General features: G+C 49.0%; 1 protein-coding gene across 2 annotated transcripts in view; it reads left to right on the plus strand.

Moving 5' to 3' along the window:
• LOC147894960 (L-arabinokinase-like) overlaps positions 1 to 14,452 on the plus strand; it is a 221,421-nt gene that overhangs the window by 168,688 nt on the left and 38,281 nt on the right. For both annotated transcript variants that reach the window (XM_087383374.1, XM_087383375.1), the window contains one exon: positions 13,486 to 13,695. In XM_087383374.1, the coding sequence (XP_087239500.1) occupies positions 13,486 to 13,695 (210 nt within the window). The remainder of the gene's footprint in view (positions 1 to 13,485; positions 13,696 to 14,452) is intronic.

The following is a 14,452-nucleotide window of genomic DNA, read 5'->3' on the forward strand; positions in this document are numbered from 1 at the left end:
GCTGTCCCGCCCCCTCTCCCTGCCTCCGTCCCCTCCCCCCTGCTGCTCCGCCCCCTCTCCCTGCCTCCGCCCCTCCCCCCTGCTGCTCCCCCCTGCCCCCTGCTGTCCCGCCCCCTCTCCCTGCCTCCGTCCCCTCCCCCCTGCTGCTCCTCCCCCTCTCCCTGCCTCCGCCCCCTCCCCCCTGCTGCTCCCCCTCTCCCCCTGCCTCCGCCCCTTCCCCCCTACTGCTCCGCTCCCTCTCCCTGCCTCCGTCCCCTCCCCCTTGCTGTCCCGCCCCCTCCCCTGAAGTCCCGCCCCCTCCCTGCTTGCTCTCCCGCCCCCTCTCTTCCTCTCACTCCTCCCTTTCTTCTCCTCTCCCTTCCCCTCCCTCCTTGCCCCTCTCCCCTCTCAGCCTTAGCCCCTCTCCTCCTTCCCTCCCCTTCCCCCCTGCTTCCTCCTAGCCTCCTTTCCCCTCCCTTGCCCCTCGCAGTTTTTTTGGAACGGAAGGAGCCTTTTTTTCTGTTCGAGTCGGCCTCCTCACCTTGATTGGCGATGGATTCCCCGTCAGCCAATCCTACTCCATCTCCACCGGCCGCGAAAACTATCACTTTCTCTAAAGACGAGTTGCAGCAGCTCAGGAAGGATGTAGAGATTGAGTGCTCTACCACTTTGTTAGCACGCATCTTCGGGTCTCACCCTTCCAGATCCCAAGCCAGAGACTGGATGCTTGCGGCTCTCCCCCCAGACCTCGCTCCTCGATTGGTAGATGTTCGCCTTCTGGGACGAGGTTTCTTCCAGGTTGTTTTTGACACTCCAGAGGCTGCGAGCACTGTGCTCAAGGCCGAGCTTTTACACCTGGGACACAGGAAGATCTTCTTTGAAGCCTTTCACCTTGGTTTCGACCCAGTTGAGGCAGATAAGAAATTCTTCTCGCTCTTCATCAGGTTCCCCGGGCTTCCCCAGGTTTACCATCGACAGTAATGGCAACCGGCAACCAAGGCTGATGGGGTTCCTAGAGTTAGGGTCCTTTGCAAGGATCCTAACCTCGAGATGGACCACGTCATGATACAGCGCCCGGATGGTTCCTTTTTTCGCCAGAGAGTGGAGATTTCAGGCAGGCAGGACCAGTGCAGGATTTGCAGGACCTCGGGACACTTTGCCAGGGATTGTCCCAGGAAGAAGAAAAGGCCTAAGAAGACCTCTGGTACAGCTATTGCCTCAGGGCATCGACCGGGGGGACAGGGGGGGAGATTAGACCCGGCACTTGCCCCTCGACCTCGACAGAGGGGTGGTACAGGTTCAGCTCCTGTTCCTCATTCTTCACGTGGCGGTCCTGCTCAGTCAAGTGGTGGTACAGGTCCAGTACCTATTCCTCGGCCTCATCAGGTGGGTGGTACAGGTCCTGCTCCTCGACCCCCACCTCCCTCAGGCACACGCGACGCTTTACAGTGGGTTCCAGTACGTGTGCAAGTCCCTCCTTCAGTTCACGAGGGTACCTTAGTAGACTCTGCTTCACCTCGAGCTGTCCTTCCTGTCTCACCTTGCACAGTCCGAGACGCTGAAGCTTCGACCTCCTCCGCAGTTGCAGCTTCTTCCTTAGATCCATCACTGCCAGATGTTCCTCTTGAGGACGGAGAGATTTCCACGGCTGGGCAGACACCGGGTAGAGAGCCTTCCTCACTCCCTCCCTTGGACAGGGGGAAGGGGATAGCTTACACTGTTGATCCTCTTCCCTCACAAGGGATCCTTCGTACTCCGGTGTCTGGATTGCTCCACAGGAACTCGTTTTCAGCCTTGGCAGAGAGTTCAGATTTCCCAGAGGAGGAGTTTGTGCCCGCTACTTTTGGGGAGCCAGTGGTTGGATTTCCTATTGACAGGGCTTCTTCTTCAGGTGCCAGGATTCTTTCCCCTATTGACTTTCCTCCACTGGGTTCCTTCCCTCCATCCAGGAGGTCTTCCCCTGTTGAGGGGTTTGTTTCCGCCACTAGGTCGGGTAAGGTGTTCCACTCTACATCCTCCCGTCGATGAGGATTATCAGTTGGAACATACAGGGCCTAGGTGGCGTCCCACATCGCCGCCGCAGACAGCTGATCCGGGATCAGCTTCATCCAGGTGTTACTGGGGGTCCCATTGATATATTATTTATTCAAGAGCACAAGCTGGATTATAGAGATTGTGCCAAGTCAGGCAAGTTGCTTTCAGGACATACTTTTTGGTCGCCTGCATTGGGCACTAGGGGAGGCACTTCTATTTCAGTTTCGCAGTCGGTTCTCCCCTTAGTTGTTGGGCACGGAGTCATTATCCCCTCTAGAGCTCAGTGGATTATTCTCTTGATTGGAGGGCGTAAGGTTGGCTTTCTCAACCTATATGCCTCCAACATTAGAGGGGAACGTGTCCTTATGTGGAAGACTTTGCTCTCCTGGGCCCCCATTGTGGATTCTTGGGTGATTGGAGGTGACTTTAACATGGTCGAGTTACCTTCAGACAAAAAAGGGGGTAGAGAAGGCGGACTTCACTCTTTGGAGAGAGGAGCTTGGGATGCCTTCCTTTTCCATTTCTGTGGCAGAGATACTTGGTGTGATGATGCCTTTCTTATTCAGCCACAGTCCCTCCTGTTCTCTTGGTCGAACAGGAGGCAACAGATGCCTATTCATGCACGCATTGACAGATTTTATGTAGATGACTGGGCACTAGACAGAGGGGGATCGGTATGCATTGCTGCGGGGGTTTCCACCTCAGACCATTTCCCTGTTGTTCTGGCTATCTCAGAGCCTCACTTGAGAGGCCGATCTGCCAGCATCAGGATCCCAGATGCCTTTTACATAGAGGAGGACCTTACAGAGGCAGCCCTACGGGTATGGTTTGCTCATGTCCAGGGAGGGCAGCCACATCCTTCACATTTAGCCGCTGCCCTCTCTGGTATTAGCGACTTTTACTGCTCAGTTGCTTCTACCAGGAGACGAGATATTCTCAGACGTGAGATTGGTGTTCGCCAGCAGTTAGCAGCTTTGCAGAGGGAAGAGCAGAAACGGCCTTCAGATGCTTGGATTCAGGAGCGCCTTGCTGCAGCGAGGGCTCACTTGCAGTTATTGCTTGATCAGAGAGCAGAGTATGCCTTTCATGCACGGGAGTCCTTCTAGATTCAGATGGGTGGTAGAGTCAATAAACACTTCTTCTCTACTCTTGGCCCTAGACATAGTAGAGAGAGTGTATCTCAGCTTATTGACCCACATGGGGTTTTACAGACAGAGCCAGATGACGTCTTACGCATAGTTTCAGATTTCTATGCCACCCTCCTTACTGCTGATCCTGAGACACACGATATAGAGGATGCTAGACAGGCTATTTGGCAGAGTATCCCAGTGTTGGTGAATCCGGATATGCATGTTCTACTTGACGCACCTTTCACCAACACAGAGTTCAGGACTGCACTTTCAGCCCTTCACAAGGGCAAGTGCCCAGGTTTAGATGGCCTCACTCCATCTTTTTTCATTGCATTTTGGGATATGATTGGAGACTATATTACTTCAGCCATGCAGGCCATTTGGGACTCTGGCGAGATGCCTGAATCGCTTACAGAGGGCCTCATCCACCTTATCCCAAAAGGAGGTAGCAGAAATTTATTGTCCCAGTGGAGGCCTATCACAGTTCTGGGGACTTGTTACAAGATTCTGGCCAAGGCTATCAGCCTCCGATTGCAGCCACTTCTCCCTGATCTTATCCACGACACTCAGACGGGATTTGTGCATGGCAGAAGTATTTTTGATAACATTTTTTCTTTCTGGGAAGCTTCAGAGTGGGCCGTGCAGAGTGGCCAGAATCTTGCCATTCTACTGTTGGATTTTGAAAAAGCTTATGACAGAGTAGATTGGAGTTTTTTGGAGGGCACCCTACTACGCTTTGGATTCACTGATGTTTGGATCAGAGGTGTTTCCTCTTTGTACAGATCAGCCCATAGCCAGGTACTTATTGGTGGGGTAAGGGGTGAGAGATTTCAGATTTCGAGATCAGTCCGTCAGGGATGCCCCCTTGCTCCTTTTCTTTTTTTATTCGTGGCCGAAGCTATGAGCATCTATGTTAGATCTCAAGCTGACATCTTTGGGCTGAGACTTCCTATCAGAAGAGAAGAGGAGCTGCTTGACAGTGAGCTGGCTGATGACACAGCGATTTATTTGGATGCCTCTCCACAGACATTGACTTCTTTCAGGACAGCATTGGATTTATTTTGCTTGGCGGCAGGGGCGCAGATAAATTGGCATAAATCCAATGGCTTTTGGATCAGTGATGAGGACACTCCAGTTTGGGGACTTGACATAGGGTTCACTTGGGTTCAGAGGGGTGTGCCTATCAGGTATTTGGGCTGCCAGGTCGGCTTGGGTATTTCTACCACGCAGCAGTTTGCTCCCGTGTTGGAGAGCATCAGAAGGAAGCTTCTCTTTTGGAGCTCAGCCAAGCTGGATCTTGCCTCTAGAGTTGTGGTGGTCAACCAGGTCCTCTTGGCCACGGCCTGGTTTATTTGTTCATGTTGGTGCCGTTCTAGGGACTGCATCATTCAGCTCAGAAGACCGATCAGGAACTTTCTCTGGAGTGGGCTTGATGGCACAGCAGATGCCTTAGCCAGAGTGGCTTGGGAGACCCTCATCCTCCCTACACAGGATGGGGGTCTCAATATTATTGATCCAGATTTACAGTGCAGAGCCTTACTTTGCAAGATAGTGGTGCGAGGACTTATGCCAGGACAGGAACCGTGGAAGGACTTTCTTATCAGCAGCATACAGAGGTGCACACCTTCCTCAGGAGGAGACTGGATGAGCAGTGTTAGATGGATTTTCACCTCAGCACACCTCAGATCACCTTCATCCCCTCTCATGGTTGCCATTCTGAAAGCTTGGGCTAGTTTCAGAAGCTCTCTTCGGAGGATTCCTCCTTCCTCCCGGGAAGAGATTGATAGGCAGCCCATCATGTGGAACGACAGTATTTTAGATGATCGTGGCAGACCACTGGGTGCCTCACTCTACATGCAGTGGGCCAGGTGGGAGAGGGGACCTGCTTCTTCTTTGAGATCTTGGAAAGCCTTCCGTAGGCTTCCAGAGGAAACCAAGTCAGGGTTGACAGGACATCTCAGAGGGAGTGCAGGGAGGATCTTGCAGATTGAGTCAGCCCTTCCAGAGGCTTGGATAGACACAGATGATATGCCTCTCACTACCTCCACTTGGGCAGGTACTTTCTCGAGAGGCGGGGTTCCACTTCAGGTCTTAGCCTTCCGAGGTGCACAGGAGGATGCTTTGGTTTTCAGTGTCCAGGATGGTGGCAGATTGCTCAGATCTACAGATGATATATTGCTTGAGTCTGCTTTTCAGCTTATCAGGGTCGTAGGCCTTTTGATGCAGGGATCAGATTCAGAGTGGTTCTTAGACCCTGACCCCCAGTTACTCTCCACCGGGTCTTGGAGACTTTGGCTCTATGGAGGAGTTCCCATCAGGTATTTACAGTGGGACCCCGGAGAGTGGGAGTGGATTGATGCGGGGCATCGAGAGAAGACCATCCCCTTCTTTCGTTACACGGTCAGTAATGCCAGGAGATTTCAGCTCAGTAGTAGAGGTTGGAGACCCTCCAGAGTTCCTCATTGGGAGACTTTTGGTATTACTGCGGATCAGCAGAGGTACTTCTGGAGGAGGCTCTGGAAATCCCACACGAATAGAAAGATCACTATCTTCTTTTGGCTTTCTATTCATGGAGGGATTGCAGTGAACCTTTGGAGGTCCAGATTCGGAGCCGACCCTACTTGCCCTCGTTGCCTTTCTGCTTCGGAGTCTATTCAGCATTGCTTATGGGATTGCAGACAGGCGAGATTGATTTGGATGGGGATAGTCAGGATCTTCAGTCACTTTGCCCATTCCCCACTCTTTATGACTTGGGGCTCGGTGGCTTGGCTTTCTCTTACAGGACCTCAGGTTTTCTATGAGGGACTTGACTCCTCCCGGGCCATTTCGGTTCGACATCATCGGGTTGAGCTCTGCTCGTTGGATGTGGTTACACACCGTCCTTTTACAGCTGTACATGCCTCTGTGGATACTTCTTGGGAGATTATAGCGAGCATAGCAGCCTGGCATATCTGGAGATCCAGATGCACAGAGGCTATGGAGAGTACTCAGGTTCATCCCTCGCACACATTGGCTAGTATCTGGATAGACATCGTACACACTCTGATGGCCGTATGGACGGGTATGCAGGGGGACTCCCGTGCAGCCTCAGCTAGGAGGGCTTCTTTCTTCAGGGAATGGAAGGATTCTCCTTTCTTCTCTGAATCTACTACAGGGTTGAGATGGCACTTTCAGCCTCAGCCTTGGTTTCTTTCCACCTCACTCTGAGGGGGTTTTTTATTATCCTCATGATTTCATGATGTATTCCGCTTTGAGCTTGCTCTCGCGGGTTTTTGTTCTTACTTAATAGAAGTCTTTTTCATGAAAAAAAAAAAGCAATCAGTTTGTGTTTGCATCCCATTCTTCCAGATTTGATTCATGACACATGCGTGGCAGAAGCATTTTTTATTATATCTTCTCTTTTTGGGAAGCTTCTAATTGGGCTATCGGAGTGGCTAGAGAATAGCCATTCTACTTTGGAAAAAGCCAGATGATAGTAGATTGGGATTTTCTAGAGGGCACCCTTCTTTATTTTGGATTTACAGATGCTTGGATTAGAGGGGTTTCCTCTTTGTGTAGATCAACCCACAGCTAGGTGCTCATAGGAGGGGTTACAAGAGAGAGGTTTCAGATTCTAGATCAGTGCGTTGGCCTCTTGCTCCTTTCCTTTTTTTGTTTGTGGCTGAAGCTATGGGTATCTTTCTTAGACCTCAAGTTGATATTTTGGGGCTAAGCCTTCCCCTGAGATGGAAGGAGGAGCTCATGGGCAGTGAGTTGGCCGATGATATGGCTGTTTTTGATGCCACTCCATAGAGACTCAATTCTTTCAGAGAAGTCTTGGATTTAATTTGTACTACAACTGGTGCACATATCAATTGATAAGTCCAATGGCTTTTGGATCGGTGATGAGGGTACTCCCGATTGCGGGGTTGATATTGTTTTCACTTGGATTTGGAAGGGTGTTGTGATGATTATTTTTCTCTATGTTTGAATTTGAGTATCAAGTGAGAGCCGCTCTAATATATTGTATGGATTGAGAGGATGAATGGAATGGATCATTGTAAATGCCATGTGTATGAATCATAAATACCTTGGTATGGGGTGAGATTTATTTGTGTATGGGATATTATGGGGTTTTTAGAAAATAAGAAGAGTGAGCCATATAAAGAGGTGGGTCTCATGTCCATGTGTTCCAATAATATAAGAGAGATTACATGCCAAGTGTGTTGAAGGGATGTGGAGGAGTGTGGAAGAATGTGGAGTCAAGAGAAATCCTTCTAGAATTCCTATGTGGAATAAGGAGGATGTGGATATATGGAAAAGAGAGGGTCCCTATGGGCTCCATGTGGGGAGACACTTGACTTTCTAAATATTTTAAGAGTCTTGAGCATCTTTTGATGGGACACATGGCAAGAGTAGCCAAAAAGGAAATGGATGGTGACATACGGACTTATGTGATTGATGGGGAAAGGAATCTACAGGCAGCAATTATAATTGGGTGAAGGAAGGCAACAAAATCTCTATAAAAAGAGCCCTCCTCTCCCTTGTTCAACATCTCTTCCACCATTGAGCCTCATGCTGTTGTAGCTCTAGTCTCCTCAAGCCCCCATCCTGGCAACGCTGTTCAATGAAGCTGTCTGCCACGAGTTCCCCAGAGTCTGGACCCTGAACACTATCACACCCATCCACAAAGCAGGAGATCCCATGGATTGAGGGAATTACAGGACCATTAAGATTGGACATGTCATGTCCAAGATCTATGCATCTGTGTTAGATGGCGAGGTCAGTGCTCGCGCAGAGGTACAGGGGCTCAGGGCATCCGGACAGGCCGACTTCAGGGCGGATCACTCGACTTACGATCACATTTTTACACTTAGAGAGATCATTGAGGAGGCCAGACACAGGAGACAGAGAGTATATTGTTGCTTTGTACGCAAGGCATTCGACACCGTTCCCCGCGCCCGACTCGTCAGACGCATGCAGGAGTTAGGCTACGACTCGGTGGTTATCTGGGTAGTAGTAGCTCTCTATGAGCAGGTGACGGGCCAGGTCAAGATTGCAGCTGGACCCCAGAGATCACGAGCACTATCGGAGTCAAACAAGGATGTCCCTTGTCACTGACTCTATTTGGCCTCTACATCGACGAGTTCGAGACCACCATCAAGACACTCGAAGGTGCAGGTTGCTCTCTTGCGGAGGCTGTCATCCAGATTCTCCTATACGCAGACGATGTAGTACTACTATCCTCTTCTGCTACTGGTCTTCAGCGACACCTGGATGGACTTCAGATCTTTTGTGATACACATGACTTGAAGGTCAACCTTGGGAAAACCAAGGTGATGATCTTCAACACTTCCAGACCCGCTATGCACCGAGAGCAGTTCCTGCGACCCTGTTGAGATAGTTGACTCTTACACATACTTGGGCGTTGTCTTCTCAGGCCCGATCTTCACGATGCGCCCGGCCATGCAGGCCAGGATCAGCCGGGGCTACGCCGCTCTTGCCAGGCTGGAGCGACAGTGCTACCACTCCCACTTCCAGGACCCGTGGACCAAGTCTCTCCTTTTTGATTCTTTGGTCCGCCCAGCAGGCATGTACGGTAGCCCGTGGTGGGGAGCCAACCTTTCAGACACAGAGTGGGCTCGAGTCGAGCGCCTACAGATACTGATGTTTGCTCGGATGATCCGCAGCAAACCATCGGTACCACACCAGATCATTCTAGCAGAGTTCGGCGCCTCACCTCTACAGCTTGATGCGGCTTTCCAGGCTATCACCTATCTCCACAGAGTCAGGGATTTCAGCTCCTCCACCGACGGTCGCCTCTGCCTACCTTGGCTAGCCCTATCCTCCTCTATGGCCTTATCCGTTGATGGGGACCAGCGATGCTGGTATAGTCGTCTTTCTAGTTGGTTCACCCGACTGGGCCTCGACTTAGACCGGTTGCCTCCTTTTTAGTACAGCCTCGACGCTCCACCATCTCCCCTCTCCCCCACTGACCAGGAGGTCAACCGGCTCATTCGAGCGGATCTGCTCCAGCTCCACACCTGGCGGACATGGTTTCTTCACTCCGATGAAGCTCGACTTCTACAGCCGACACTGCCTCCAGATCTCATAGGAGGGCTTCATCACACCTCCGGGTTACACACAGCTTCATCTACCACATGCGCTCCGGATCTCCCCCGGTCAGTGTAGGGTTTCGTCACACCGATTACGGATCGAGAGCGGACGCGCAGAGGGTATCCCACGAGAGGGCCGCCTTTGCCCACTTTGCGACTTGCAGAAGATCGAGTCGGAGGAGCACTTTGCTTTCAGATGTCCTATCTATTATGCCATTCGAGGCCGGTACCACTGCCTCTTCCGTGACGGATTCGGCCCCCTCCCACACATGCTGCAGTTCCCGAATCAGCGATGCCTAGCCGCTTTCTTACATGAGATGACTCGCCACCGAGATACCTCTCTCCGAGCACAGCGACACGAGCAGCACACACAGCGTGAGGACACCCAGCGGCCCATCACTGATTTCTTCCAGTCACAGGATACCTCTCCTCAGTCTAGCCGACGACGCGGACATGAGCGAGAGCCAGAGCCACGACAGCTGCGCCAGCGGACAGACTCACACATCCGGGTCCATGACATCTCGTCTCTGCTCTCTGCCCACCCCACCGGGGTTACCGTTGTCCTCATCCACAGGGCCACCCGCCGCCCCCGACGACCGAGCTCGACTAGGCCGCATGACGTCAGAGGCCAATCATCTATCGCAGGGTTTTTTCTGGCCTCCCATCTGACGGCCCCTCTATGATTGGTCTCTGACGATCACAACCTGCACATATATATTGTATCTCCCCCCTCTGCCCCATTTTGGTGCCCCCTTCTTCTTTTTTTAATCATCTGGAGGTAGACACATATTTTTTGTATCAGGACTAGACACACCGTCCTTCATAACCTCTTTTTTGTAGAAACGGTTGGCTGGCCCGTTTTGAGACCGCCACCGTTATGCTCATTGTATCAGTTATCTTTAGTCTCATAGACATTCACGGTCTCCCAAAGACTTTAATAAACTTTCTTTTCTTTCTTTCTTTCTCTCTCTTGTAGATATCCTCTTATGTAGACTCTTGAGTTCATATATCTCTAGTTTATTCTCTTTCTATGAGTAGTCTTGGAGCTCCCACTCCCTCTTGTATGTATAAAACCTCTTTTTCTCCCTTTCGTGTATAGCATATGGAGTTGCATTTGAGTAGAGTCTCACTCTATTGGAAATGAAGGTCACTTCAAATTACCTCCCTCCCTTCCATTGTTCTTTTCTTCCTTTCAAAGTCTTCAAAGTGCTTCTTACTCGGCCGCTCATTGTGCGCGCATGGTTTATCTATTTCCTGAGCCACGAAGGGAGCTCTTCCTTCCCTCCTAGACGACCTATATGGGACTTGGATCGTTGATGAATTCTAAGCATGGAGGGAGTATTCTCCCAACTCGGCATCAGTAGAGAAGGAGTAGGTGTTTTTCATGACAGTTTGACCCCCTGTCAGTGTTTTGCTCAATGGTCCGATTTTGACAAAAGTTATATCAGCGTGAAGCTCTCTTTAAGGCGCATTGCATTGTGTGATTATATCTTGTGTCTGATACAAACCCAAAAAGTTACGAGTCTCTGTGTTAGACAGACTATGTTTATGACAGTTTTTTATCCGAGGCAAACATAAGGGAAATTAAAGAATGCTAGAAAGAAATGTACAACCAAGCAAAGTACTTACATGATCAAGAAAGGCTTGAAGCTTGATTGATTTGACATGAGAAAGTACAATGCCTTTATAGGAGGATAGGCACACACCACTCTAAGTGTCAAATGTATATGGGATAAGTCCCATAGTGACACGTGGTACTCTAGGATATAAAGTAGTGTAGTACTACTCTAGAACTCAATAGAAACTCACTAAAAGTCACTCAAATCGACTCCATTTCCTAACACCCCTCCATGGAGGAAAGGTGAGGGACTACTGGAATGGAATCAAGAACAGAACATGACAGTCATCAAAACTGTGCATGCCGGTCTAGAACTAGACATGGCTCCCACACAATCTCAGAGGCAAGTGAGCATGGCTGAGAGGCTAGTGAGCATATCATAGATATCTCATCTAGCATGGCTCAGAGGCTCGTCATGCATGGATGCATGATCAACTCAAAGGTCTAGGAGACCAATGCACCAACAAATAAACCTATCAAAGCCAAAAACACATGGCTCCCACAGTACATCCCCTCCTGGCTCCAAAGACTAATGAGGAACATAGAGCCACACACCAAAAATAGAAAAGAAATACATCATTTTAGGAGGATTGTCCAAGGCAGAGTACCTTTATTGACTACACACACATGATTTATTGCATTTATTTTTGGGAAACACCCCTAGGGCAGAGTACCAAGATATATCATGCTTAGAAAGCAAAATCATGATCTCCATCATCCTCTAGATGTTGGAGACAAACAGTAAGAGCATGATCCTGTGTCCGATGGTCATCTTTGTCTGCATCATCACTAGTGGTGGATGCCACCCAACTGGCATGATGCTTCGATTGTTGTTGAGCAAGCTTCTGGTAGCACCTATCCTCAGTATGACCGAGCTTGTTGCAATAACTGCACTGAACAGCTTGAATGTCTTTCCTCGTGTTGGTGGAGTCAATGGCCTAGGTCTCCATTTGCTAGTGGAGGCAAGAGCCTGTGTAGTATCCGATGAGTAGAATGGAGATTCTTTGTTGCAGCGATCCTTTTCAAAAAGAAGAGACACCATATCTTTGAATGTAGTCGATGCAATGCGAAGTACTTCAAGGGCATTCTCAAAGCAAGAAATCCCTTCCATACTTGTCATGAGGACAGCCATTTTGTCCTCGTCATCCAGGCAACACTTCAAGTTGGAGAGTTGTTGAACTAAAGACTGAATTTTTGCTATATGTGCACTCAAGGTAGCAGAGTCTTCCATTTTCAACTTATAAAATTGCATTTTCAAAAATACCTTGGAGTTGGTGATCTTGTTACCAAATATATTCTCGAGGCGTGCCCAAATTTCCTTAGCCTTGGACTTGAAGTCAATGTGATGAATCAATGAATCATCTAGGCAAAGCCCGATGATTGCGATAGCCCTCGAATTGTGTTGCTTCCAAATCTTGCGTATTTGAGGCTCTGTTGATGCCTCAAGTGCTTCATCATCTTCGATGGCATCCCAGCATTCTCCTTCATGAGAAGGAGTTGCACTTTTGTTTGCCATGTGGGGAATCCGTCCCCCGTGAATTTGTCCACAAGGAGAGAGTTGGTGGAAATCGAACCCATAAAGCTGGCAGCTAGGGGAGAGAAGAGTGATGGACAGAATGGAGTTGTAGAAGAGGAAGAGCAGATGTAGAAGAGGAAGAGCGGACAAAATGGAAGAGTAGATGGCGGGCACAAGCGAGCAGAGGAAGAGATGGTGGGCACAATGAAGCTGTAGGTGGCGGACATAACAGTAGCGGACAGGGAAAAGGAGCGGGCAGATCAGTAGTGGGTGTACGGGCAGATAAGAAGGAACAACGCTAATTACAGATAACAGAGAAAGTGGTAGACAAGAGCATAACGCGAGCAAGTGTGTATCATCCTCATACACTAGTCTCTCCGAAACAGAGATCAGAGATCACTCATCCACAGTAGCAATACACTATAATAATGCAACAGGCGAGCTCGTAGCTCTAGCCTCTCTCCTTCTCACTCTCAATCCCCATACAATGCTGAATGAATCCCCATCCCCCTCATCTCCCCTCCTCACCCTCACCTTCCGGATGGGAAATCCCCTCCCTCTCTCCTATTGGCTGTCCCCTCATGTCGGGCAGTCACGCTCTGCCAACCTCTGCAGACTTGACTCATTGGTGGCATAGATGTTTCATCTGGCGGTGCCTTGTCAGATACAGGGTGGCTGCAAGTGGTGCACATGGGGTAGTTACAATGCACCGACTCGGCGTAAGCTGGCCGTTGAAAGAGACATAAAGAGACTCAGCGGCGGGATGACTCGTCATCCTTGTCATCGCCATGACTTGTGTGACCATGTCATCCCCTGACTTATGTCATCCTTGTTGAAATTTTACAGGGTTTCCAGATCATGTGTTCAATATGTGTAGGTCATTTGATGAGTACAAAAATTGAGTGTGTCAAGGGGAGTGATACAAAATGAACAAAAGTGGACAATATGTTTTTCTCTGTGCATATATGCATTGATTGGAAGAAACTGAGATAAAATTTCATCTGTTTCAATTGGTCTAGGTGTGCACAGCTGTGTTTTCTTTTCTAATCATATCTACCTTGCTGGCCTTACTGAAACGGCATACCTTCTGGTTGTCATGATTGCCTTCTACAGTCACACAACAGCTACTCCAGGTGTGGTCTTGGTTCAGCAGGGACAGACCGTTTAGTGCAGATTGTGCAGCAAATGCAGGAAAAATCCAAAATTCCAGGATTTTCAGAAAGCAGCATGCTTTTTGGTGCAAAGATTACAGGTGGAGGATGCGGAGGGACAGTATGCGTCCTAGGACGAAATACGGATGAAAGCAGTAAAGAAATATTCCAAGTAAATATATCTGGCATAAATCTATGAGAATCTCTCTCTCTCTCTCTCTCTCTCTCTCTCTCTTTATGTGCTTGTCTTTGGATATTCTTATAAGTGCATGTGCATCAGCATCGCATAGCTGCACGTGTTCACACCTTGTCACTTTCTAGGATATTTTTAGGGACACTTTCTTCATGAGGACAGTAGATTTACCAATGGATACGCCTCCCTTGCAAGGCTAGGGCACCAATGCTTCCATGCACACTCACAAGTCAAAAAATGAAAATACTCCTTTTTATTTAATGGTCCAGACCAGTAGCTATATAGTGGGCATCTCTTTGAGATGGGGGCAAATTGGAGGAACTACAGGTTATGATGCTCTTCTATCCTAGATTGTGAAAGTAGTGTGTGGAGCATCACCTCTGCAGTTGGATGCAGACCTTGGTATTGTCTGACCGTAAGTTTCTAAAGGTAGAGCTTCAAGAGTAATGCAAATACTAGATCCATAAACATCCACACTATTGTTATCACACAATCTTAGAAACCCTCCAAAGTTATTGAGTCGCCTTTCACAGATTTTCAAAATAAAGATGCCTTCATGTGACAAAAGGAAGCATAGGTCAACTTTGAAGATCTGAAATTTGCTCTGATTCATGCCCCAAAATTGGTGTCTCCCTCTAAAAACACACCACATAGTGCAGTTTTAATCTCATGATAGTCACTCATAAGGTTGAAAACCATAAACTCCAAAGACAATCTATAAAAGTGTATATTCAAC

This window comes from Dipteris shenzhenensis, chromosome 13 (genome assembly GCF_047967505.1).
Source record: "Dipteris shenzhenensis isolate YYH24624 ecotype China chromosome 13, Dip_SZ_1.0, whole genome shotgun sequence".
In the NCBI taxonomy this organism is placed as follows: Eukaryota; Viridiplantae; Streptophyta; class Polypodiopsida; order Gleicheniales; family Dipteridaceae; genus Dipteris; species Dipteris shenzhenensis.